Raw genomic sequence first — 26,589 nt, 5'->3', positions numbered from 1 at the left:
ATTTTATGAGACCAGCATCACCTTAATTCCAAAAACAGACAAAGACCCCACCAAAAAAGGAGAATGATAGACCAATATCCCTGATGAGCATGGATGCAAAAATTCTGAACAAGATACTAACTAATAGGAAACAGTACATTAAGAAGATTATTCACCATGACCATTTAGGATTTAACCCCAGGATGCAATGGTGGTTCAACACTCCTAAAACAATCAACGTGATGGATCACACCAACAAAAGAAAAAAAAAGAAGGACCATATGATCTCAATAGATACAGAGAAAGCATTTGACAAAATATAGTACCCAAAAGCATAAGATACCTAGGAATAAACTTAACCAAAGACGTAAAGGATCCATACCCTAAAAACTACAGAACACTTCAGAAAGAAAATGAAGAAGACACAAAGAGATGGAAAAATATTCCATACTCATGGATTGGAAGAATTAATATTGTGAAAATGCTACCCAGGGCAATTTACATGTTCAATGCAATCCCTATCAAAATACCATGGACTTTCTTCAGAGATTTGGAACAAGTCATCTTAAGGTTTGAACAAGTCATCTTAAGATCCTGAATAGCTGGGGGTATATTAAAAATGAAAACCAGAACCGGGGGCATCACAATGCTGGATTTCAGGTTGTACTACAAAGCTGTGGTCATCAACACAGTGTGGTACTGGCACAAAAAAACAGACACAGAGATCAATGGAACAGAGTGGAGAACCCAGAAATGGGCCCTCAAATCTATGGTCAACTAATATTTGACAAAGCAGGAAAGACTATCCACTGGAAAAAGACAGTCTCTTCAATAAATGGTGCTGGGAAAATTAGACAGCTATGTGCAGTAGAAGAAACTAGACCATTCTCTTACACCATACACAAAGATAAATTCAAAATTGATGAAAGATCTAAGTGTGAGACAAGAATCCATCAAAATCCTAGAGTAGAACACAGGCAACACCCTTTTTGAACTTGGCCACAGAAACTTCTTGCAGGATACATCCATGAAGGCAAGGGAAACAAAAGCAAAAATGAATTATTGGGACTTCATCAAGATAAAAAGCTTCTGCAGAACAAAAGAAACAGTCAACAAAACTACAAGTCAACCTACAGAATGGGAGAAGATATTTGCAAATGACCTATCAGATAAAGGGCTAGTATCCCAGATCTGTAAAGAACTTATTAAATTCCACAGCAAAGAAACAAACAATCCAATCCTGAAATGGGCAAAGTACATGAACAGAAATCTCACAGAGGAAGACATAGACATGGCCAATAAGCACATGAGAAAATGCTCCGCATCACTGGCCATCAGGGAAATACAAATCAAAACCACAATGAGATACCACATCACAACAGTGAGAATGGTGAAAATTAACAAGACAGCAAACAACCAATGTTGGAGAGGGTGTGGAGAAAGGGGAACCCTCCTGCACTGTTGGTGAGAATGTGAACTGGTACAGCCACTCTGGAAAACTGTGTGGAGGTTCCTCAAAGAGTTAAAAATAGATCTGCCCTACGACCCAGCAATTGCACTGCTGGGGATTTACCCCAAAGATACAGATGCAGTGAAAAGCCGAGACACCTGCACCCCAATGTTTACAGCAGCAATGTCCACAATAGCCAAACTGCGGAAGGAGCCTCGGTGTCCATCGAAAGATGAATGGATAAAAAAGATGTGGTCTATGTATACAATGGAATATTACTCAGCCATTAGAAACAACGAATACCCACCATTTGCTTCAACGTGGATGGGACTGGAGGGTATTATGCTGAGTGAAGTAAGTCAGTTGGAGAAGTACAATCATTGTATGGTTTTATTCCATGGGAATATAAAAATAGTGAAAGTGATTATAGGGGAAAGGAGAGAAAATGAGTGGGAAAAATCAGAGAGGGTGATAAAACATGAGAGACTCCTAACTCTGGGAAAGGAACAAGGGGTAATGGAAGGGGAGGTGGGTGGGGGGAGGGGGTGACTGGGTGATGGGCACTGAGGGGGGCACTTGATGGGATGAGCCCTGGGTGTTATACTATATGTTGGCAAATCGAACTCCAATAAAAATATACATATGAAAAAATGGCAGGATTGGATGTGTTGAATATGGTCCGAGGACTCCTATGTTTCTGGCCTATGCAAATGAGTAGACAGTGGTTGCATTCACTGAAAAGTGATACCAAGAGGAGGATTAGATTTGGAGACAATGATGATCATATTAGTTTGAGACATTTTTTTATTTGCGGTGCCTTTCAAATATATAAGTTAGATGCCAGATGAACAGTTGAATATAAAAGTCTGGATCACAGTATTGGAGTCTAAACTCTTCCCACTGCTCATTCAAACCCTACCCATTCATTAAATCCTAGCTTAATCTACCACCACCATGAGATGTCACTGAGCTAGTTTTCCCATTGTGCACTTCTCCGCCTGGCCTATTCCTTAGGCTCCAGCTATATACTGCACCATGTGTATGTGAATCCGTCTTGTTTCCATAATTAGAAATTAGGTTTTTTTTAAGTAGGCTCGAAGCCTACTTGTGTAGGCACTCTACATGTGTAGAGCCCAAAACAGGACTTGAACTCACAACCCTGAAATCCTGACCTGAACTGAGATCAAGAGTCAGACACTTAATGGACTGGGCCACCCAAGTGCCCCAGAAATTTAGTGTTTTGAAATTAGAGACCATGTTAGATTAGGCTCTCCCTCACTATCACCTCCTTTTCTACATAGAGTAAGAGTTCATTTTACCTGTAGCAAAATGAATGCATATCCTTTCTGCTACTAAGTAGTAGTTAGAAACAAAAGGTATTAAATGCAGATGACTGGGATCTGAATTTTGACTTCACCTCTTACTAGCAACGGTGGCCATAGTGAAGTGGCTTAACTGCTTCAGTCAGTTTGCTTAGCAGTTGATTTAGAATAATGTTAATACCTACTTCTGAGAGTTATTGTGAGGATTAAATGCATAATGCATGAGAAGTACATAGCACAGTTTATGGCACATAATAAGCATTAGAATAATTATTATATATAATATATAAGTATAATTTGATGATGATGATGATGATGATAGGGATCAGAAGGTACTATAATTTACTATGACAGCCAGTGGCTAGGGAAAGGTGACAAATTAGTGAAAACAAAATTCCATAAAAGCACATGCCTGTTCTTTCATGCTTTTTCTCTAGTTTGTTTTCTTGTCCTTCTCTAGTTCAGAGATTGGCCATCAACTCATCTTCTTTATCTCTGGCTGGACTTTGGCCTCTGGTTTTAGAGACATTCTAGTGGAACTGGTTTGTTTCCTGTGTTTTACAAAGCATAAATTAAGATGTGGCTGAAAAATCACAATGTAAGAGTTGTGTACACATGTAGATATATTACATACATAGGTACCTATTCATCATTTTTATTAAAAAGACCCATTTCTCATAGTGTGTGCCATGTATTGGTCATTATGTTGCTGACAAGTAAGAAGAAATCATTCATTTTTGAGGAGAGCAGCATATTAGTTCTTCAAACTAGTAAGGGGTACTTTTAGTAAATTATTCCATCCAGTTGCTTTAATTGCACCCTAGTCACCCACCCTACACTAATGTATCTGAACGCTAAGTAGCTTTCTGTGACCTCACTAAAAGAACTGGTATATTTCTTTTTTAACATGAAAAGCCTTGGGAGAGTACAGACTGTTTTTCCTTTTTTGTATTAATGAAATATTTATTTATGGAATCACATGGGGAAGTATATAGTAGATATAAGTTGCTACTTCTACTTATAAAAATCCAGTATATCTTTTAAATGACTAATAGCAGTAAGAAAAAAAAGTTATGATAATTTTTTTCCAACTTTTACAGACCTTACCTATGAGTCCGATTTTATACTTATTTGACTATTTCTTACTGTTAAGCGCTTTTTTTATTGAAATGTGGCCTTGGAATCTAGTGGTATCTTTAATATACCAGTAGATAATATGTATTTCAATTTCATATGTGAATAATTAGAATTCAAAATGGCCTTTCCAGTTAGTTTTCTTTTCACACCTCTCCTAAGGCCCATTTGAATTTTATGTAGGTTAAGAAATAAAACTGATTTCCTAGGTGAATGAAAGTTATCTTTCTATAATTTTAGCCTAATGCTAAAATTAAACTATTCACAAATGGACTGTTTTAAATAACCCTGCCCAGTCTTGAAATTCTTAGAGCAAATATTATTTGGCATTTATATAGGATACACTATTCAGAATAGACTTTTATTTACTGATTATATATCATGAAGTGGAACAGTGATATGCTTATAATTTTATAGATAAATTGTGGAGTAATTCAATTTTTCTTTTCCTCCCTCCTAGCAAGACCTGATCACTGAAAGTGGCCCTTCCCCTTCCTCCCCCACCCTCAAGACTATTTTCAGCTTCCAAGTATTTAACCAGAAATCTTCTGGGAAGCTGAAAGTGAATGCATATATCAGGGCCAAATGTAACAGATTTTAGCATAACTTCCCAGGGTCCTCAACTTCCCTAGTGGAGGATGCACAGGAGACATCATTGTTACACAGTAAGTTACACTTGTTACAAGAAACTAAAGTCCTGTGTGTCACTCACTGCTTTCATATACTCATGGTTTAAGGAAGCCTCTGGCAGGACCCTGAATTAATACACAGATAATAATATACAAATTAATATACAGATGAAAATCTCTGTGATTCTGATGCTGAATTTGGTCTGAGCTCCATTATTACAAATTTATTCCACCTAGAATATGAGCTCCATGATGTCAGGGATCTTTGTTTTGTTTACTGATTTTTCTTTGGTACTTGGAACAGTGCTTGTCACATCATATGGTTCATAAATATTTGCTTAAAAAGGAATTTCTTTATATTATGGATTAAAACTCAGAGCTCTAGAATGTCAAGTCTGCTTTGTAGGTTTCTGAAAAATTCTTCAAATTTGGTTGCGTGTAGATGAATGATTCTAGGGTCCTTAGATATAGGAACAGTAAGTTCCTTAGCATAGCAATAAGGCCTTTTGCAAACTGGCCCCTCTACCCATACATCTGTAGAATAGACACACAGGGAATTATTTGCTATTCTTTGAATTCACCATTCCCTTGTATGTATCTTTGCCTTTTAAAGCAGACCTTCTCTCTGCCAGAAATGCTTTTACCACCTTTTTAAGATGGTGAAAGGCATGTTTACCACCAGAGGCATATTCATTCTTTAAGACACAGTGCAAAGTATCATCTGTTCTCTGAAGCCATTCTCATCTTCCAGGCTGGATGAGTCTCTCACTTCCCTTTGATTCCATAGCCCTTTATGTACAAATTTGTCATGGCACTGACCACCTTGTCTTGTCATCATTTCTATGTGTGCACTAGATCGTCGGTCCTTCAAGGACAGAGAATAGGTCTTTTTTTTTCCTCTTGTTCTCATCTGCTTAGATCCTACCATGGTGCATATGACACAGTAGGTACTTCCCAAGTGCTAAGTGAGTACCTTCTAAATAAGCATGTGACAAGTAAGGGTAGAAGTATTCTATTAAAAATGATACTAAGTAATTTGGCATGGGTTTGGGAAGAGCAAGTCTACTAAACCTAGCTTAGATTTATCAGATTTGCTAGCACAGTGCTATACCTTGAGGCAATTGGCTGAAAAAAGGAACATTTGAACAAGAAAGATAGAATACATAAATGGTGGGAGGGTTCTAGATAAGAAAGTGAAATTAAGGAAATTAAAATACTGGATGCTGGGGGTGGAGTGGGAGAGGCTGAAGGATAAGTGAATGAATGGACAGAAGGAATGGACTTGCTCAGAATCATGTCTAGGACAAACCTTGGAACTAGAGAAAGCCAGTAACTGTGTCCAAAGTGAAAGTCCAACCAAACCAATGGTTGGTCAAAGTAACATCACATCCCTGGCCGTTTGGGGGGAATGCTTCATCCCCCGAGATGCTGACTTGGGGACTGAGTGGAGACAACTGTTCAGGCATTGTGTAGACTCATGTTGTATTGGTCCCGTATACTCTTCATGTCCTTGAGCAATCCTCATACACTGTTTGACCTGAACATCTTTCCAAAATCTGTAAAATGAACATGACTGCATTCATGTATATAAATTTTCTTAAGTGCCTAAAATGTTCATTTGCTTGCTTGGGTTAAATATTTCGAGCAACATTAATAAGGAATTGGGCCATATGAGTTTCCAATTAGAAAGCACTAATGCTATTGTTGCTGTTTATATTTGCTTTCTAGCTTTAAGAGGTTTTGAAAAATGCATTTGTAGAACTTGCCTGTGGTGTTTGCAATAAATGATAAAGAGAGGCATGTTTTTATCTAATTTCATACCTCCTTGATAAATTTAAAATAAAGGAAACTCTTCCTCAACATTTAATCAAAAACTGCAGAGTATTTTCAACTCAAAGACTTTGAGTGCTGTGATATATGTAAAATTCTTTATGTAGATCATAGATTTAGGCTCAATCTATTTAGCCTGAGATCTTAGCACTACCTTGTAAACAGGAAGTGCCCCCAATTTTGATCCGATTGTCTCCTCTGGCTGGGTAATAATGTGCTGAACACACAACACACAATTCCCAATGAATAATATTCATCTCATCTTTGTTAATGTTGTTAAATAATTTCAAAACTCTCCTCAAGGCAGCTGCTGTGAGCTAGGGAGCTAAACACGAGAGAGGCCAATGTCTTCTTTTATTTGTCCGCCTGTAGACACAGATGTTGTTTGTGTTGTCTGGAAACACAGAATATGCTCTAAAATATCACTGTTATTTTCAGTGAGTCAAAGTGACATGATGCTGGTGAAGTGAATCCATAAGAATTAGCACCAAGTGTAATAATACTTCAAAAAGGAGGTAGAAAAAAAAACATTAAATTCGTACAAGAACAATGATCTAATATATGCACAGTTGAAGGGTCTCCTTTTTTATACTGTCAGTGACAAAGGAAATGCCCATTGTCTCCCAGCTGCCAATATCCTTCAAAGTATTTTGGCTGCTGGATGTGAAAATGGAAACAGCAGCTAGCTGAATGAGCCCTGGGAGGCAAGAAGCAGGAAGTTCTTGCACCAGCCACATACACATTGCACAAATGAGAACTAGACTGTGAATTTGAATGTGCTACTTATAACTTCATGTGCTGTATAAGGCATTACGATTCTGTTAAAATTGTTTTGAGTTCACTTTGCCACTTGGTATCTGTGCGGCCTCAGACAGTTTACTTATTCCCTCTTTGAGTCTTAGTTGCTTTGTTTTGAAAAAGCAGGGATAATAATAACCTTTCTTGGGGTGCCTGGGTGGCCCAGTCAGTTAAGTGACCAACCGACTTTTGGATTTGGCTCAAGTCCTAATCTTGGGGTCACGAGATCAAGCCCCATGTAGGTTTCCACACCCAGCATGGAGTCTGCTTAAGATTGTCTTTCTCCCTCTACCCCCCGCCCCTGCTTGCTCACTGTCTCTCTCAAATAAATAAATAAATAAATAAGTCTTAAAAAATAACCTTTCTCACAAGACATACTGTGAGAATTAAATCAAATAATGTATGTTTCAGGTCTGGTACATAGAAGATGCTAAATTCACATTCGGGTATACTTTCTTTTTTTTGTAATGTGTAAAACTACATGTTCTTTCATAGCTTGACTTCCATGCACTTGTGCCCTTGGACTGGACAACATGTGTTTTGAAATTAAAACTAGTAGTTCAGGGATCCCTGGGTGGCTCAGCGGTTTAGTGCCTGCCTCTGGCCCAGGGCGCGATCCTGGAGTCCGGGATCGAGTCCTGCATCAGGTTCCCGGCATGGAGCCTGCTTCTCCCTCCTTCTGTGTTTCTGCCTCTCTCTCTCTCTCTCTCTCTCTCTCTCTCTCTGTGTGTGTGTCTATCATGATTAAATAAATAAATAAAATCTTAAAAAAAACCTAATAGTCCACGTAGTTTAGTCTAAAACCTAGTACTTTGTCAGTTATGAGTGAATTTCCTAGTAACTGAGATAAATTCCCCAGTTTCCACAGTAAATAGGGAATGACCTTTCTTTCTAAACATAAGTTTATACTGGTAGGTCTATAACATTATTACACTCTCAAAAAATTATATTATTTCATATCAACTATACTTCAAAATGAGGTCAACGATGGCCCAGATTATTAGTGTTTGACTACTATGCTACTGTCTCTGTATAATAACCAATATAGCCATTGACTATGTATATATGTATATACGCTACTAAAGAGCTTTTGCAGAAATTAGTAGTAAACAAAGGGAACATCACTAACCTCTCATTGTTGAGAGATAGATTTTGAGGGTTGTCTAAAGAATAGGGCTACATTTGCACTAAGTTAACCAGATCCTCTCATCTTAGTCTTCTTTGAAACAAATGATATGTGTTTGATCGGAATGATTAGCCAGGATCACAAGAGAAATCTGTAGTTATAGAATAAAACAAATAAATTATAATTTATAATTTATAATTTTAAAATTATAATTTATAATTTATATATTTATAGATTCTATAAATTTATAGAATAAAACAAAGGCAAGTAGCTTGCTAGGGGAATGGCAAATGTGTGTTACTGGTATATGGAGACCACCTGCTCTGTCATGGTACTTTATTGCTCAGTCCAATGGGCCCAGGAATCCTTCCTGCCATGTTAAGATCAAACCTAATCTGTTGATCATGTGTACATCAGTTTATAATGATCTAAGCATTTTGGAATTTCAGTGTCCATAATTGAAGCCCTTGTGATTCCACTGGAGTGAAGGCAAAATGGCAGACAAGTCAAGAGAAATTCATCTGTCATTTCCTTCATTCATGGTAGTTTCTGAACACAGATTGGTTTTTCAGTGTTATCAATCATGTTACTTTGTTCCATTGTTCCCAGTGTTCAACTGGGACATTTAAATTAGGCAACCAGAAAACGATCTTGTTTCCTACTTCTGTTTTCTAAAAACTTGCTTATCAAGGTATATACAATAAAATTTACATATTTGTACTGTGAAATTTGGCAAATTTTGATAAATGTACAGACCTATGAAAGTATCACAACAGCGATTATAGTGAACATATCTATCACCTCCCAAAAGTTTCTTCTTACCCCTTTATAATGCTTTTCTCTCTACTACTGCCCATCCACCCCACTCCCAGGGACCTACTGTTCTGCTTTCTGTCACTAGAAATTAGTTTGCATTTTATATAAATGATTTACGTACCATGGCTCAACTTACGATTTTTCTACTTAGGATGGTGTGATTGCAATAGGCATTCAGTAAAAACTGTACTTGGAATTTTGAATTTTGATCTTTTCCCAGGCTACTGATATGGGATATGATACTTCTCATGATGCTGAGCCAGAGCTCCCAATCAGCCATGCAATCATGAGGTCAACAACTGGTACACTGACAACCATTCTGCACCCATGCAACCATTCTGTTTTTCACTTTTGGTACAGTACTAAAGAAATTACATGAGATATTCAATGTTGTATTATAAACTAGACTATGCATTAGATGATTTTGCCTGACTGTAGGCTCTTTTAAGTGTTCTGAACGTGCTGAAGGTAGTCTAAATTATGATGTTCAGTAGGTTTGGTGTATTACATGCATTTTCAACTTAAAATATTTTTCAAAAAAAATAATAAATAATAAGTAAATAAATAAATAAATAAATAAATAATATTTTTCAACTCACGATGGGTTTATCGGAATGTACTCAGTGCCTGTGAATTTTTTTTTTCACTCTGGCTATTGAGAACAGGGACAATTTCCACCCCTGTTTCAGATTTAGAGTTGTTTCCTTTAATTCTTTCAGGCAGTTCATTTTCCAGTCTTAGGTGGTTTTCTACCAGGCCTGTGCCATTCAGGACTTCTGGTGTGCCATTTAGGACTCCAGTGACTGACTATCAGGGGCTGGAAAGGGGGGAACTTTTCAGATCTCTGGAGTTCTCTTTCTACACAGCTCTCTCCTGTTTGGTACCCTGTACTGCAAAGTCTAACTGTCTTGGATTTTCCAGACTACTAAGTCCATCTTCTCAACTCAGACTATGGAGGTCCACCTATGTTCTCTCTCCCTGTGCCGAGTCCTGGAAACTTTGCAGACAATAAGCTGAGGCAACCAGAGGGCTCATCTCATGTTTCCCATATCTTAGGAATCACTGTCTTTTGTCACCCAGTGTCTGAAAACCATCGTTTCCTGTCTTTTTTTATGGATTTTGTTGTTTTGTTTCAGGTAGGTCCCTGTCATTCTATTTTGACTAGAAGTAAAGAATTTAGTGTTTTAAGGTTTTAAATTCTCTAAAATGTAACATTTTCCCATAAATAGAATTCACATTCAGAAGTCCCTGATGAGTGCCCTAAGAATTCTTTCTACAACCTTTGCCCATTTGGAGAGTTTCTTCTTGTATATTTCCCCCCCCCCCAAAAAAACCCCCACATTTTATGAAAACAGTCTCTCAGAGGAGCCACCTACTCACTCCAGGACACTCTCCAGATTTACTAAGATGCTAACTTTCATCTGGTAAATGGGATGAAACTGATAGATGCAAAGGACAAAAGAAGTTTCCATTCAAGCTAGCTGAAAGATTGTCTTTACCAAGGCTTTTAGACTGATTCTAAGGAGCTTCCCAGTTCTATTCCCTAGGGTATATTTTGAAGAATTTTAATAGGGAGTCATTTCCCAATTCATTAAGCCAAACAATAAAGTGAGGGCAGCTTCCTCTGTGATACTATTTCAGTCAGAGGACAATAGAGAGAACGTGTTCTCCATTAGTCTGATATTGCTATAAATTGTTTTTTTTTTTTTCCTGAATCCACAGCCAGTGGGCTGCTGTCTTTCTCTTCTTGGCAAGTTTGTGAAGCATCTATCATTTGAAATGCATAGCTAATTTACCAAAACAACAATTTTTCAATTTGCATTAGTAGGCATTGTTTCATGGTAAGCAAAACTATCGCATATGCATCAAAATCGTATTCACGAATTTAATCCTTTCAAGAGTGGTTCTCTATTAACTACTGACTTTAAAGCTTTCATACTTAATGATTGGTCCCTGACTAGAATTATTCTAGGGCCTGAGGGGATGACAGAACTACCTTAGAGTTATGTAGTCCTTACTAAATCACACAACACTTTGTGGAAATTATCTTATATGATTTTGAGAGATAACAAAGTTTAGAAAACACTGTAGGATCTGGAGGTCTAATTTAGTAGGTAATACAAATGATACACATATAGAGGGAAAAAGAAATATATGGCCAGGTATAAAAATACACAGTAAAGACTAGAAAGGCTATGGATGAGGGATGATTGGGAGAGGGGAGAGGAAAGTTTGGAGAATATGTGGTGAAGGTACCGACACAGGCTGGATATTAGGAATTAGATTAATGAAAGACCAGAAAGGGGAGGTTGGCACAATAGGTCCAGAGATATACAGGCAAAGAAAGTTAAATGGGGCATCTCTGATAGATGGTAAGAAGAATCTCCTGACAGAGCACAATGTAGTTTATTCAGTAGTTTGTTTGTTTGTTTCTTTTGTTTTGTTTTTTAATAAACAGTGACTCTGGTATACAGTGCTATCTTGGTATCTTGACTCATTCATCACAAAATAAATGCTTACAGATTAGTGCAGAATGTTACAGAAGTCACATTGTTTGCTTTTGTAAGTATGGTCTAAAGCACTCAAAAGTGTTTTTTGTAGTTATTTAACTCTTTACCTCACTCGTCTCACTTCTGGAGGTGGACTTGTGTTGCAGATTAATGCAGTTTCAAATTCACATGCACACACACATTAAACAAACAGCTTCACATGCTTCGTGAACATAATGAAAATGCAAAAGTATACCTGGAAGACCACAGTGGTCAATAAGAATTCAGTCTCCAAAGTGTTATGAGCAGTCAGAAAATTGGACCAACAAAGGTAAGAAATGAGAAATTTTGAGGGCCATTGAGCACCATGCATTTTCAGTGTTCAGTAGCCCTGAAAATTTCTCATTTAGGCCAGGAAGTTTCTGTCTCATTCGAAATGTTGAAATAAAGCGAACATGCACAGGCTCTCATTGATCTAAATTTCTGTTGAAGTCCAGGACCTCCCACCATCTTTTCTAGTCCCTGATTATTTTTCCAGACTCTTGTTATGAAGACTGGAGAGCCAGCATCCCATTTTTCATTGCGGTGGGAACCGCTGTGTGTTAGTGTCAGAGCAAATTTGCCCGTCTTCTGTGTGTACACTCAAAATGGGCCCTGCACCAAGGTGACTAGGAGTTCAAGAAGATAGACAGAAATTGCTTCTTTCCACATCACATTTCCTTCCTTCTTAGATTGCTGATGGATATTCTCCTGTCTCTCTAAATGAGATTGGAGTCCCTTTTGATTTCTTCCAGGTTCCTACCTCATCTCCTTTCCTTCTGACTTTCTGGGACAATTCTGTACCCTTCTCTGGTTTGAGCCATTTCTACAGATTTGCAACTTAGTGTACTCCTGAGAGCATCCTTTTTGACATGAACATGGTCTGTTAACTATTTTCTGGGATGGCTCCAGTCAGCCAATATTGATCACAAAGCATGAACATTTATACTTCAGGCTTTTAACTCTGCCCAGATTTTTTGCTGTGCTTGTCACTAGACTGACAGATGGAGAAATCTTGAAAATTAAATAAGGCGTAATTGGTAGGTCCTGAGTACAGAGATAATGGGTACATTTGAAACTGTGAGGGGGGAGATTAGGCTTAGGAAGCTTTCCTGTTTCCTTTAAGTCCTCTGATAACCACAGGCTCCAGATGTACATGTGGGAGCGCTCTGACTCTCACTGCTGTGCCCCAGAAAAGACTGATAAGCCCTCAGCAGAAAAATAAAGGTCACATCTGGGTGGTGTGCCTTTATTACTTTGTTGTCATTTGGACCTTTAACAAAGCTCTCTGTGGAACTTGCCAAAGGACATGGCATGGTCCTGTTAACTCACTCCGCTCAGTGCCTAGTACAGTTTTGTGCATTTGATAAAGCTTTTTCATGAAGTCAGAGAAGAGGAAATTAAATTGGGCTAATTTTCCGAGACTAAGAGAAATCAGAAGTCTATTTTGTTTTGTTTTCTTGACTTGAAATTGAGTGGGTGTTCAGTGGAGCTATGTTTAAGTAAACTTACATGAACTGATATGTTTGACAATTCAGTATCGTTTTATTTTCCAACCCCCTAAACTGAGAAATACAAAATGGTACCCAGTAGTGAAAATTATTTGTGTTCTTTCTGGTGTTGTGCAATTCTCTCCCTTCCTTCCTGTCTTCTTTCTCTTGTTTAAGATTGTAATGACTCATTATATTTTTCTCTAGAGCCAGGAATGAATTATTAGTGGGTCAATGATACTTGTTAATTGCACGACTCTTTATTCATTATGCTATCAAGTACTGTTTGCAATAGCCATGTTTTTAAACTGATGATTTTAGGTTTGATGAATAACTATTTACTCAGTCGATTTTTTTTACATTATGTATTTTACATACGCTATCACTAATCTTGCAGTTCACAGTGGATACTTAAGCTGTGTCATTACTTTAATATTGCAAGACTTGTAATCATGACACAAGATCTTATTTAGCTAACGTGTATGATTACCCTTCACAGTAGAACTCTGAACCACACCTTTATTTATAAAACCACTAATTCTTTATTTATTTGTAAATATTACCCATTCTACATATTGCAATTTCAGGTTCAAGTTATAATTACAGAATTTTAGAACAAGGGAGTTACCCAGAGATTTGTTTCTAGGTGGACCTATATTTTCCAAGTGAGGAAACTGAGGCCCCAAGATGTTAAGTGACTTATCCAAAAACAACATGGCAAATTAAAAACACCTGCTTTTGCATATAGTCCATAAGGCGTGTGACAGTAATTAAAGCTAATAATTGTATCCCCTTTCCCTCTTCCTTACTTTAGAAATGGACTACACTCTTTAGAAGTTATATCACAAATCACTCAGGTCATGGATAAGATTGATCATGCTTTTCGACCTCCAATTATTTATTTGGCATGTGATGCTTTAAAGCTTTCATTTTAGAGGAAGTTTGGTGGAATTTTGAGGAAAATACAGTCTTGATCTTACCAAACGCAGGAATGGCATTTCTGGAAAAATGCTGATATAGATAACTATGACTTTCCCTTTCAAGTTTTGATGAATGACTACTCCAGGCTGAACACCTGAAGATCAATCCCTAGATTCAGAGAAAAAATTCACTGGTTCATTTTACTGGGCACTTAATAGCATTTAAAAATTATATTAATTTATTAGCATTAATAGTGGCATAAAATGATCCTTTGCAGATCCACTCAACTTAATCTCGTGATCCCTAACTACAAAATGTTCCCTTAGATGCTGAAAGTTCATCAGTGATCAGTGTCCTTCTTAGTTTCCCTCCTAAAATTAACTTTCAACTGTAGGGTTCCTATGAAAAAACTGCTCCCTAGAGAATTACTGAGAAATCATGCATCAGTTATCGTTGATTACTTGTTGGCTTAGATAAAAGCAAGACAACATTTTGACCACCTTCTCATTCATGTTACATGTACTTTCTTCCACTAGGAAGAAAAGATTAGGGCCTGCTTCTAACTCAAAACTGTGGCTCCACCCATGAAAATTTGATCACAAAGCATGAATTCCAGTCTGATTTTCATGGACTGGAATAATTCTCCAGTCTCCTCACTGTCCTATTTCTTGGTGGTGTAAAATCCACTAAAAAATTTATAGATGTATAATTCAAGTACAATAACCTACACATACTTAAAGTGTACAATTGATAAACTTTGGCATGTACATATGTGAAACTATTGTCAAAATCAAGAGAACAGAAATTTAGATCATCCCAAGTGTTTCCTTACATGCCTTTGTTCTATACTTTCCCCTCATTCTCTCTCTCAGGCAACCACTGATCTATTTTTGTTGCTATAGATGGCTTTGCATTTTCTAGAATTGTATTTAAAGGAGTGCATACATATAGACATTCTATTGGTCTTCTTTCTCACAGCATGATTATTTGGGGGTCCATGCATCTTGCTGTATATCAATATTTCATTCATTTTTTAGGACTGAGTAGTATTCCATACATTCTGTGTATGTATATATATATCTACCACAGGTAATTTATCCTTTCAGCTATTCATGGACACTTGGGTTGTGTCTTCTTTTTAGCTATTATGAATAAAGCTTATGAACAACCTTGTATATAGTTTTGTTTGAACAAAATTTGCACTTCTTTTGGATAGATATCCAGGAGTGCATTGCTCTCCAATTAAGTGTTTCTTCACCTTTTTAGAAAACTGGGAAATTATTTTCCAAGATGGCCGTACCATTTCACTTTCTCACCAGCAGTGAAGATAGTTGCTCCACATCCTTGGTGTGGCCCAAAGTTTTTTAGCCATTCTTGTTAGGGCGGTAGTGGTATCTCACAGCAGTTTTAGTGTACATTTTCCTGACAACTAATGATATGGAGCATATTTTCAATTGCTTATTGGTTATTTGTATACCTTTTTTGTGAGGCGTTTATTTGAATCTTTTGCCCCTCTTAAAAATTGGATTTCAACTGTATTGATTTGCTCAGATTTTGTCTCTTAAAAGACTGGAAAATAGGTTTTCCTTATAATAAAATTTAAATACATGTTTGAGAAGCCTAGAATATATTATTTACTTGGCAACATCTGTATCTGTTTATTGCTGAATTGTAGTTTCTCATGGTTCCAATCTATCCATTTCAATCTTAGATATCTTAAGAGTATACTTCCATCTCTCCTATGGCTAGTTTTTTGGTAAGAATAGACCTATACTAAGTCCAGTTGAACTTCATCTTCTCTAGGGAATGTGTAGTATTTTAGGTAACAAGGTTATATGTGCAAGGCTAAAAACAACCACTTATGGTACACTGTAAGTGCTTTATAGAAAATACATCCTATGGGAATTTTGAACACCACCAAGACTTTTGTGTATTTAAGGAGATAATTCATGGCGGTAATGTTGATTTCAAGAAGGGAAAGTGTTCACACCATTTACTGTAAGTAAGGAAAACTTGTTCTTTTCTTTCTCTCCTTTTATGTTTATTTAGACATTAAAAAAGCTACTGATAGCTTACTTGGATTGTTACTTTCTCTAATTATGTATCAACAAGGAAGTATACTTTTATCTAGTTGTATTTAATTAGAGAATTTGTGGTTTAATCTTTGTATGAAAATCAGACTGTGGTTCCAATGGAAATCTTATGCAATATTTGATCATATTATACCACATTTCCTTAGAAGGGGACAAATCCGTGTTCAGATTTCTTTCCGAATAAGAGATACATCTCTAATGAAAAGGCATTCTTTTTTTAAAAATAATTTATTTATTCATGAGAGACAGAGAAAGAGAGAGAGAGAGAGAGGCAGAGAAAGAAGCAGTCTCCATGCAGGGAGCCTGACGTAGGACTCCATCCCAGGTCTCCAGGATCAGGCCCTGGACTGAAGGTGGCGCTAAATCACAGAGCCACCTGGGCTGCCCACGGAAAGGCATTCTTATATTTGCCAGTGATCTTTATTTTTTAACTATTTCTAGTATTTTATTATTCAGAATGTCAAATTGGCTGTGTATTTTTATTTGCTCATCCTTCTCCAGTTAATGTCTTTACCATGACTCAGATGCTCATATTGTAATCTTTGGAAAATAACCTCTCAGTGTCATTCTATGAGTGAAAATAAATGCAAGTCTGTGCTTTTGAAAGTAAATTTCCTAATTAGTGCCCTGAATCCATGGAAAATAGATAGGGATACTTCATAGCAATCCAATTCAAATTCTTTCATTCTTGCATCTCCAAAGAGAATCACAGCTGGTTGGTGCAGAATCTTTAGTAATGCCACAGTAAAGTTCTTCTCTCTCATTTCTCCCCTTTTCCTGGCTCCCGCTGACTCCAGGAAATGCCCAGGGATGGAGTTTTCAAGGTGTTGTGGTCCCTGGGCCAGGAACATAGGCCTTACCTGAGAACTTGTTAGGAATGCAGATTCTCCAGCCTTACGCCAGACCCGCTGAATCAGAAACTGAAACTGGAGGGCAGGAACAGCAATATGTGTTTTAACAAGCCTTCCAGGTGATTCTGAAGCTTGCTGAAGTTTGGGAAACATTGGTCTAAGGGAGTGAAGGAAGTTGTGAATACAGACCTATATAAAATTCCTCTCCTGCAGCTTCAAGCTGACAGGTTCATTATCAGGTTGCTGTAGCAACAATTGCACAGTAGGATTGGATAATGAAACATTGTGAAATTAAGAGGCATGAATATTAACTGATCACAATATTCTAGATCACTAAGATTTATATTGGGCAAAATGGATTTTTACCCTTAGCCTTATGTCAAGGAGAAGCACAGTTTCCTGAGGTTACTTGTTTGACAGGTGGAAACCATGCCTATTTTTAAAACATTACTCCTTTGAAATTTAGACAAATTTTTGTAGAAAAACAGAATTACTCTTAGAAACATGCATCACAAATCATAAGTAATGTGCTTAGCAGTGACTTATAACCCTGAAAAAAATTAATTTATAATTGAATTATCCTAATACATTATAGTAGCTTTCTCTTCCCACAATATCTGTTTCATAGAGCACAATGCTGAACACCTAAAGGCTATTAAATAAGCATTAAGATTTGATTTGTTGAACCCTTTTTTGGCAATTTTATGTCACAAAAATATAATTTTTATAACACATGTTCATATTTTGCATTCTTTCCAGTGTATGGTCGATCTATCTAAATTCTAGCACTTTCTGTATTCAATGAATTAAATTCATTTCAGGGTTTGCATTTTATTGATATGTGCTAAGGATTAGATGCACTCAGTTAAGCTTCTTCCCGGCCAAATGACATACCCTGTCTCTGATGTCAGTCTGAGAAAATCCTATATAGTGTACAACATCCCCGGATTACCTTATCTAAGTATTACATGGACATTTCAGATGATATATCTTGGCATGTGGTCATTTTTCATTAACTTATTAGGGACTGTTATAGCATCTTTTCCCCTTTTTGACACCTCACCATAATTGAATGCAAAATTGACTATAAGACTGAATGCCTGATATTCATGCAGTGAGTAGATGGAGCTTCACTGTTGTCTAGCAGAAACCATGCCCCAGATGGCTGTTTTAGGAAAACGGGATCTGTTGCTACCTGACAAAGGCAACAGACAAATGACACCTACTCTCTGGACCTTTTTTTCCTCAACTGTAAAAAGAGGGGATTCATTACATCATCTCTAAGATCCTAAACATTATATGGATCTTAGACTTGGGGGGAAAGAGTGAGGGGAATTCAAACTATGAAGCCCTGCTGAGGTGTAATATATAATTGAATATTTTTTTATGTATTTGTTGAAAGAATGAATGAAACAATAATTGACATCAAGGAGGCCTCAGACTCCTTTGGAGACAATGGGAAATGATGATATTAAGCACTCATAGTTTCAGTGGTTAGACTAATGTGTTTTGGGAAACATACTTTACAGAAGTATATTTAAATGTATTGTTTCCCCCCCCCCAAGATTTTTCACATTGAATGATTTATTCTTAACCCTAATGTGTATGAAATACATAGGAAAGCCAATAATTTTAATATTTTAAGCATAAGTGTGCTCTACAGGTCATATATATTCTCCCTAGAAAAGAAATATCTTTTAAAGGACAGCTTTCTACACTTTATACTCTTCTGCACTCACTTATTTCATTACATTTTGTGCAACCTAAAATTGTAGCTATAAAGCTATTTTGGGCATGCTTTTTCCAGAGCCTTGTAAGAATCAACAGGAGCATAATTTTAAGCCACAGAAGTGCAAAATAAGCACAGAATCCTAGCTACCATAAATAAAAAGGCCAGAATTCTAACTTTGCAAAAACACATAATTACTAGCAAGGGGGGAGGGGGGCATAAGGACAAAAAAGTAGAATTTTATTGGGTATTTCTTCCTATTTCTAAACTTTTTCTCTGAACTTTGTTTCTTCTCAGAGATGGAATTCTGTGAAACCCCTCATACTCTGTGCTCTGGCTACCAGACAGACATGCACAGTGTTTCCCGGCATGGCTACCAGCTAGAGATGGGGTCTGACGTGGACACAGAGACAGAAGGTGCTGCCTCACCAGACCACGCTCTGAGAATGTGGATAAGGGGGATGAAATCAGAGCACAGTTCCTGTTTGTCCAGCCGGGCCAACTCTGCATTGTCCTTGACTGACACGGACCACGAGAGGAAGTCGGATGGGGAGAATGGTAATAGAACTATTTCTACTGTTTAAGTAAAACCTAGAGAGAATGTAGTTTTTAGCTTCTGATTCATTTTCCTTCCCAAAGTCTGCTGCTTAGATATGCAGGTTAGTGGGTTCCTGTGGATAAGGCATGTACTGAAGTATCTGGCAAACAGACACATTTATTTATAATGATAGTTAAAATGCTTTTTATTTCTGGTGATCCTCCAGGAAAATAATCTCATGTCATCAGTGATATTGTGCATGTCTTATTTATTACTCACCTTTTATTTTCATCTTTATTTTCCAGTACAATATCAGTGGTATTTATTATAGAAAGTACTCGTTTCATGTATTTTGGCTTTCTATCAATATAGGAACAATGAGATAAATGACTGTATAACAAGCATGTTCTGTACGTGCTTTCTATTTTAATTCAGATTAGCCTGTCAAGTGTACAGATTCAAATTAACCAGGTTAGACTGAAATGATTAAAAAAAACTCAGAAGGTAAATTAACTTCAGCCATTTGCCAGACAGTAAGTAATAATACCAGTATCATTAAATTGCAATTATATATTATTTTCTTACAACTTTTAGAAACAGAAAAGTACAATCTTTTTTTATTTGTTGGGAAGGGGTTAATTTATTTGTTTCTGTTCCTCTGTCCCTACTGAAAAATGGAATCCTTTCATGGAAAGCACATTAATGCTTATGAAACATGTTAATCTAGGCTCTTCATCATTCTGTTTGTCTAAATTTCATAGGTCCCATCACCGTGACAACAGGCCTACTCTGTTAGCAGTGGCTAATTAGTATTTTCTCAGGTGGCAGAGAGGTAGCCAACAGCCCTATACCTATATTTTTTTCTATTCTGTCCTTCTTTGCCTGGTTCAGTACACAGGGGACCCTGAACACAATTATATAATCAGGAATGACCATTTGCCTACCAGATAGAAAATCATGTCCTTAATGATAGGCTATAACATTTTGTAATATCACCAAGTATCCTTGATTTTTTTAGAATTTATTTTCATGTATGTTTGTATACGTTGCTGGCTTTGGTCAAGAGCATAAGAGGTGAATTATGGAAAATGAGAAGGGAACATAGATGATCTATGTATGCATAGTCATGTAAGTGAAAGAGCATTAGGATGGAAGTTATGAGACCTTGGACTGGTCTCTAAAGTTTTCTGGGCTTCAGCTGTGATACAGAAAAAGTAATAACCAAATTTATGTGAAAAGGAGTGGTAGATGATATCAAGCTATCTTGTGGTCCCTCATGTCACTCAATGACATACGAAGTTTTAGCCAGTTCACTGCATTGAAATATTAAAATTAAAGAAGTTTCTCCATGGGCTTCCACCATCCTTCCAGTCCTGCAAAACCCTAGGTATGAGGTTTCTTTTGAAGTGATGAAATAACTCTGGAATTACACATTGATGATGGTGGCAGAACTCTGTACAAATCCTAAAAACCACTGAATGACACATTTTAAGAGAGTGAACATAGTGGTAGATGAATCATATTTCATTTAATCTGCTATTTAAAAAATACTACTGGAGGAAGGGTAGGAGTTAAAGATTGAGGAATCTCAGATGAGTTGCATAAAGATTAACTCGTGAAATGTTTGATATTACAGGTTTTAAATTCTCGCCTGTTTGCTGTGACATGGAAGCTCAAGCTGGGCCTACTCAAGGTAAGTGTTTCCAAATATTGGAGCACCAATTATTTTTACCTCACCCCATCCCTGACACCCACCCCACAAAGTGGATCCCTGCCCTCCCGCCTCCCATGACAAACAACACACAGGGCTGGTAAATTGACCTGTCAAAGATTAGTTCATTGGCTGCTTATTGGTTTGTTTCCTTCTGGAAAACATGTGTGTATGTTGGTAGTGAGGAGGACTTAAGGCAGGAGCTGGGGACAAGGACAAGACGAGATTTAAGGTGGGATACGGAACCACTGTTTCAATATGGAGGTGTAGATTTTAAATCGAGTTGGGTTGGGTTTGGCCTCATGATTTCCTATGTTATCTATGATTTTTTGCATCATTCTAGTCATTAATTTAATTATGATACTGTCATAATTTTACAACATCTCCTAGCAAATGGTTTTGGTCTTTTCCTTCAGATGCTCTGACTTGGGTTTAGGATCCCACTATATCCATGTCATCAATTATAAATAACACCTTCAATGACAGAAATGTTCATTCTTCTCTGTAAGCCTTTGTTTAAATTGTATCATTTTTCAGTGAAGGGACATTCATGTCCTTTTTACTTTGTCTTTGTTGCACTCATTAGACTTTGCCTTTTTTTCCCCCTGAGACATACTGAAAGCAATATTTATAAATGATTTTGATGAAAATGAAACTCTTAGAGGGTGGGGTCTTCACATCTGATCACAGGGCAATGACTCAAAATTGGAAGGTAGCTGGGGGAAGGGATCAGAGGAAAGATGTATCAGAGTGAGCTTTATCAAAATGCACATTATCCCACCCTGCCCCACCATGAGAACTGCTTACCAGAATGGGCCACTATAGTATATTACTGGGCCTTATTCCTTGGAAGTGTTACAGACTTTCAGGAATGAAACTGTTCAGTTTCATTTGGCCCTCAGTCTAATTATCCATCTATCTACTTCGATCATGTAATACTATTTACTAAAACAGAGTTGGAAGACTCAGGACATGCATCATTTCTTTTCTTTGTAGGTTTATTTTCCTTATAGTTTACTTTAGGAACTGGATAGGGTATCACAAAATTGGGTTGGGCTGCCATGGAAAACTGATTATCTAGTCTGCTAAAAACTCATCCTTACTGCAAAACTGTATTGGTCCAATATGTACCTCCAAGAATGATGTCAACTTTTTGAGGCAGTAGAGCATGGTGATTAAAAGTTTGGACTGCGGAGCCAGACAACCTAGGTTTAAATCCCAGCTGTGTGACCTTGGGGAAAGTTATATAAAGTTTCTATGCCCAAATTTCATCTGTAAAATAAGGATAATATTGATGTTTACCATAAGGGTTTTGTGATGATTGAATAAATTAATGCATATAAAGATTTATAATAGTATTTGTAACATACAAGTGCAATTTGAATGTTCACTGTTATTATCGATCAGCACTTCACAGTTTCCAAACACACTTTTAATACCTTTATCTCATATCATCCTCATAATCACTCTGCCAAATAGATTATATTGTTATCCACATTTTACATAGGAGGATGAGTTAAAACAGCAATTCAGAAACCAGCTATCTAAGTGCAACTGATTATTTTCCAAATAGCCATTTCTTTCTTTCCCTGGGTCACATATATCATGAACTTGAACAACTTTTTCCTTCTCAGTGAGAGTTCTGTACATTTTACTCTGACTCGTACTACTAATTTTCAATAAAGAGTATAAAATTTAGAGTCTTATTTATGACATATAGTATGATTTCACCAATTTGATCCTAAAAATTTTCAATCAATGATAACCAGGCCTGACTGATCTTTAGCATTTCCAAAGGTTCTCACAGAGGAGGTTTGAGTTAAGATTAGAGTTTAGATGGTTTTTCTAAAAGCATATTAATTTGAAGAAACAGTTATTTTCAATGAATTGAACTTGATGTTTGTGTGCAAATGTTGCTATTTATTTCCCATTGATCTCATCCATTCATGGAAAGAGGCCTAGCAGGGCATCTACTTCATTAGTCTGACTTTGTATATACCATATTTGAAAAGAGTAAAATGGCATAAAATTTTTAGGATTTATATATTTTACTGTCTCCAACTCTATGCCAACCCATCCCTATGCCTCAGTTAGTGTCAGTAACACACTCTTTTGTTTCTGTCTTTCTATACATTCTGATTTTGAGATTACTGATGAGGCAGTGGGTACAATACCATGGACCAGCTAAGATTTATTTAAGGCTTACTCCTGTAAATGAGGGAGAAAACTGAAATGGGGAAATGTTTATTTGGGTGAGTTATTCAACTGAGAAAGATTCTGAGACATAATTTCAAGGGTGCTTTCAATTCTACCATCCTAGATTATGACTTGGATTTTCTACTTACAGTTCCAAAATCATTGGAACTATGAGTCCTAAAAAGACTCATTTCTTTCATTTCATTAGTGGGTTAAGCCTTTCAAAATATTTATTTTTTTCTCCTTTTCATAAACTCTATTTGGTTACACTTAATTGAATTTAAGTTTCTGACATGCTATAACCTATGAAGGATTAAAATAAATAACCATTCATGTTAGCATTAAAACTCTTGGACTGAGCCATCTGAAGTATAGGGCAGGGTGAATATTGGGTAACAGAAGGGAATCCAGATTTCTTAGCTTTCCCAGTGCAATCAGAACACTAATAGAGTTTGTTTCCATTCCCTTAAATGTATCCTAAGTAAACCCTTTGTTGTCTCTTGATGTTTTAATGGTCCTTTTAGGAAAACTACAGACTTACTCAAGTTTGCTTCATCCTGAGGACACTTTGACATCAACCATACTGCTTTATTCATTTTACTCCTTCATCATTCCCATTTCACCTTACTACCAACAGCGCTCTGAGCAAAAAATTAAAACTGAGAGTATATTTTTGTAGATCTTACAAAGGATAGAAGTGCTAGTGGGTCAAACCTCCGTTCATCTAACACACAACTCTGCCTCTGAGAAGTGATCCAATGGGCATTTCTAAGAAGGATTCGGCAGTCCTACTTAAGCATCAACCTCCCTGATTAGGGTGCCCTTCATAATTACACTTGACTATGCCTTAGAGTGGAGGAATAAACTACATGGGCAGCTACATTTGGATAATCAGTTTCCAAGAATGTGTTTTTCACATATGGGCCTAAATGAAACAGTTGGATTAGAAAAAGTGAAAATTAAATTGCATATCCAAGAAGCCAAATGGAGAGAAACAGAGAAAAAGCATTTTGAACCTGTAGCTAATAAAGTATACAGATGGTCCCTGACTTACCATGGTTCGAATTAAATGATTTTGACTTTATGGTGTGAGAAAGCAATCCTCATTCAGTATAAACTGTACTTTGAATTTGAATTTTGATCTTTGCCTGGAGTAGTGATATGCAGTACAATCCTTTCATGATGCTGGGCAGTGGCAGCCACAGCCCCAGTCAGCCACATGATCACGAAGATAAACAGCCAATACACTTACACCCATTCTGCACCGTATAACCATTCCGTTTTTCACTTTCAGTACAGTAGTCCATAAATTACATGAGATGTTCAATACTTTATTATATAAAATAGGCTTTGTTTGAGATGGTTCTGCCCAACAGTAGGCTAATGAGCGTGTTCTGAGCGTGTTTAAGGTAGGCTAAGCTAAGCTATGGTGTTCCGTAGGTTAGGTGCATTACATGCAATTTTTATTTTCAATGTTTTCAACTTATGATGGATTTATCAGGCCATAACCCCATTGTAGGTTGAGGAAGATCTGTAAATTGAAAAAAAAATTATTTATAGCTATATTCTTTTTTATAATGATATTGTTATGCAAACAATATTTATTGAGCACCTACTTGCTACTAGGCTCTGTACTGGAGACTGGGGATATATAAAAGATGACCAGTATACAATCCACAACCTCAAAGATCAAAGAATATACAGTTTAAAGGGAGTAATTGATGCCCTATTAGGATTATTCATTATTATTTATTACTGTTACTGCATTTAACAGAAATAAATTTGAGATAGCTCAAACAAAAAACCACATTTCCTTAAAAGGGCAGGAGAATCCTTCTTGGGACCAGGGCGAGAGAGTGGCCAGATAGCAAGAAGGAAACAGACCAGAAGAATTGCCTAGACTTTGCCCTCTTGCTTCTGAATCCAGTTCCTATAGTCTTACCCTGCAAGTTGACATTCTCTAAATCTCCATTTTCAAGGCAGACCTAAAACCTCATAGAATCGCTCAGTTTATATTTCTTTTGTTCAGGAAAGTAGTTGAAATTAACCCAATATTTTACAGTACCATTTCTAAATTCCAAGTGAACAGAATAATTTTCCCAGCTTGAGTCAGATGTCTACTACTGGTCCCATCAGCTGCACTCAGGGAATGAGGTCAGTAATACAAATGTTGCTTTGTGGGAACCCAGCCATTGGATTCTTGGAGCAGTTCTTAATGCAGGGCTGTCAGAGTCGAGTGGGCACATATAACCAAAGAGGTCTATTAGGAGAAGGAGCTAATTTTAATACAATCCAGTTAGTACTGTGATAAAGACATGCGTGCTTGCTATGGGAACACAAGTGATCTCAAACCATTAGTTGGAGCAAAATGGTTATATTAATGCAATCTAGATAAACCATGCTCTCTGTAAAGTGTGTGGTTAAGAACATGATCTACAGTATAAGATAGACCTAGATTTGTGCCCTGGTTTAGCCATTTACCTGCTGTGTGTCCTTGAACAGGTAACTAAAGCTCTTTAAGCCTCAGTTTACTTGTCTGTCAAGTGGAGACATTACCTATGGAGTTTGTGTGTGTGTGAGGATTAAATGAGAAAATGAATATATTGCTCTTCACAGTGTACCTGTCATATGTTAAATGCACAGTAAATGTTACTTGTGGTGATTATCTATCACTCAGGAAGAATTTGTTATGTATGTATTGTGGGGTAAGTGCTACCAGGTAAAGGCTCTCTTAGCAAGGATTAGTCAGACCTACCATGTGACTTCTGAAACCTCTATTGTCCCAGGACACTCTAGCCAAACAAAGTTCAGCCTACTTTCTCCTCATTTCAATCTGGATAAAATGCCGTACACTCATCTTACCTTAAAGAGTGCATCATTTCAGTAGTCACCAATATTGTTCTGCCAAGAATAGAAGACTGTGAGAAGAAATTCAGTGAAGTACTTCAGACCTGGCTGAAGGTTAACTTGTACTATTGTTTTCCTTGTTGACATTGTAGTAGCCCCTTAAAGTAGAGCTGGGATTTCAATTACCCAGAAGCCCTGTTGATTTCCATGATTGTTGGGCAGCGGAGCTCAGGAACTTTACAGGTAAAGGATTATCTGATATAACCCGGTAATAGCCAAAAAAATCCGCCAGTACTGTTCCCTATTGTTTCTGTGCTGCATACAACAGAAACCTGGCAATATACCATGTGCTACCAATAAACACCATACCATCATAGCCATGCATATGTTCTTCTCAGAACCTAAATTGCTTCATTGGAACAGCAGGAGTTGGGAAAAATAGCTAGCCTAACACCTGGGTTTCTTGAATGACATGTAATAGTTATACCCAAATGAGGACTCATTCCTTCTGATATTTGACCATGTGGGGCCATTCGTGTGCATTTAATGGAGGGAATTTGTTTATTTGTTTTGCATTTCTTTCCTTTGCTTTTTTGTTTTC

The 26,589-nt window shown here is 37.0% G+C and overlaps 1 protein-coding gene across 7 annotated transcripts in view; it reads left to right on the top strand.

The window, feature by feature from the left end:
• Positions 1–26,589, top strand: part of TENM1 (teneurin transmembrane protein 1) — a 796,092-nt gene that overhangs the window by 282,477 nt on the left and 487,026 nt on the right. For all 7 annotated transcript variants that reach the window (XM_072744131.1, XM_072744132.1, XM_072744133.1 and 4 more), the window contains 2 exons: positions 18,994–19,254; positions 20,871–20,927. In XM_072744131.1, the coding sequence (XP_072600232.1) occupies positions 18,994–19,254; positions 20,871–20,927 (318 nt within the window). The remainder of the gene's footprint in view (positions 1–18,993; positions 19,255–20,870; positions 20,928–26,589) is intronic.

Source organism: Vulpes vulpes, chromosome X (assembly GCF_048418805.1).
Source record: "Vulpes vulpes isolate BD-2025 chromosome X, VulVul3, whole genome shotgun sequence".
Taxonomy (NCBI): Eukaryota; Metazoa; Chordata; class Mammalia; order Carnivora; family Canidae; genus Vulpes; species Vulpes vulpes.
The sequence above is the reverse complement of the archived record's forward strand: the minus strand, read 5'-3'. Positions and strand labels throughout refer to the sequence as shown.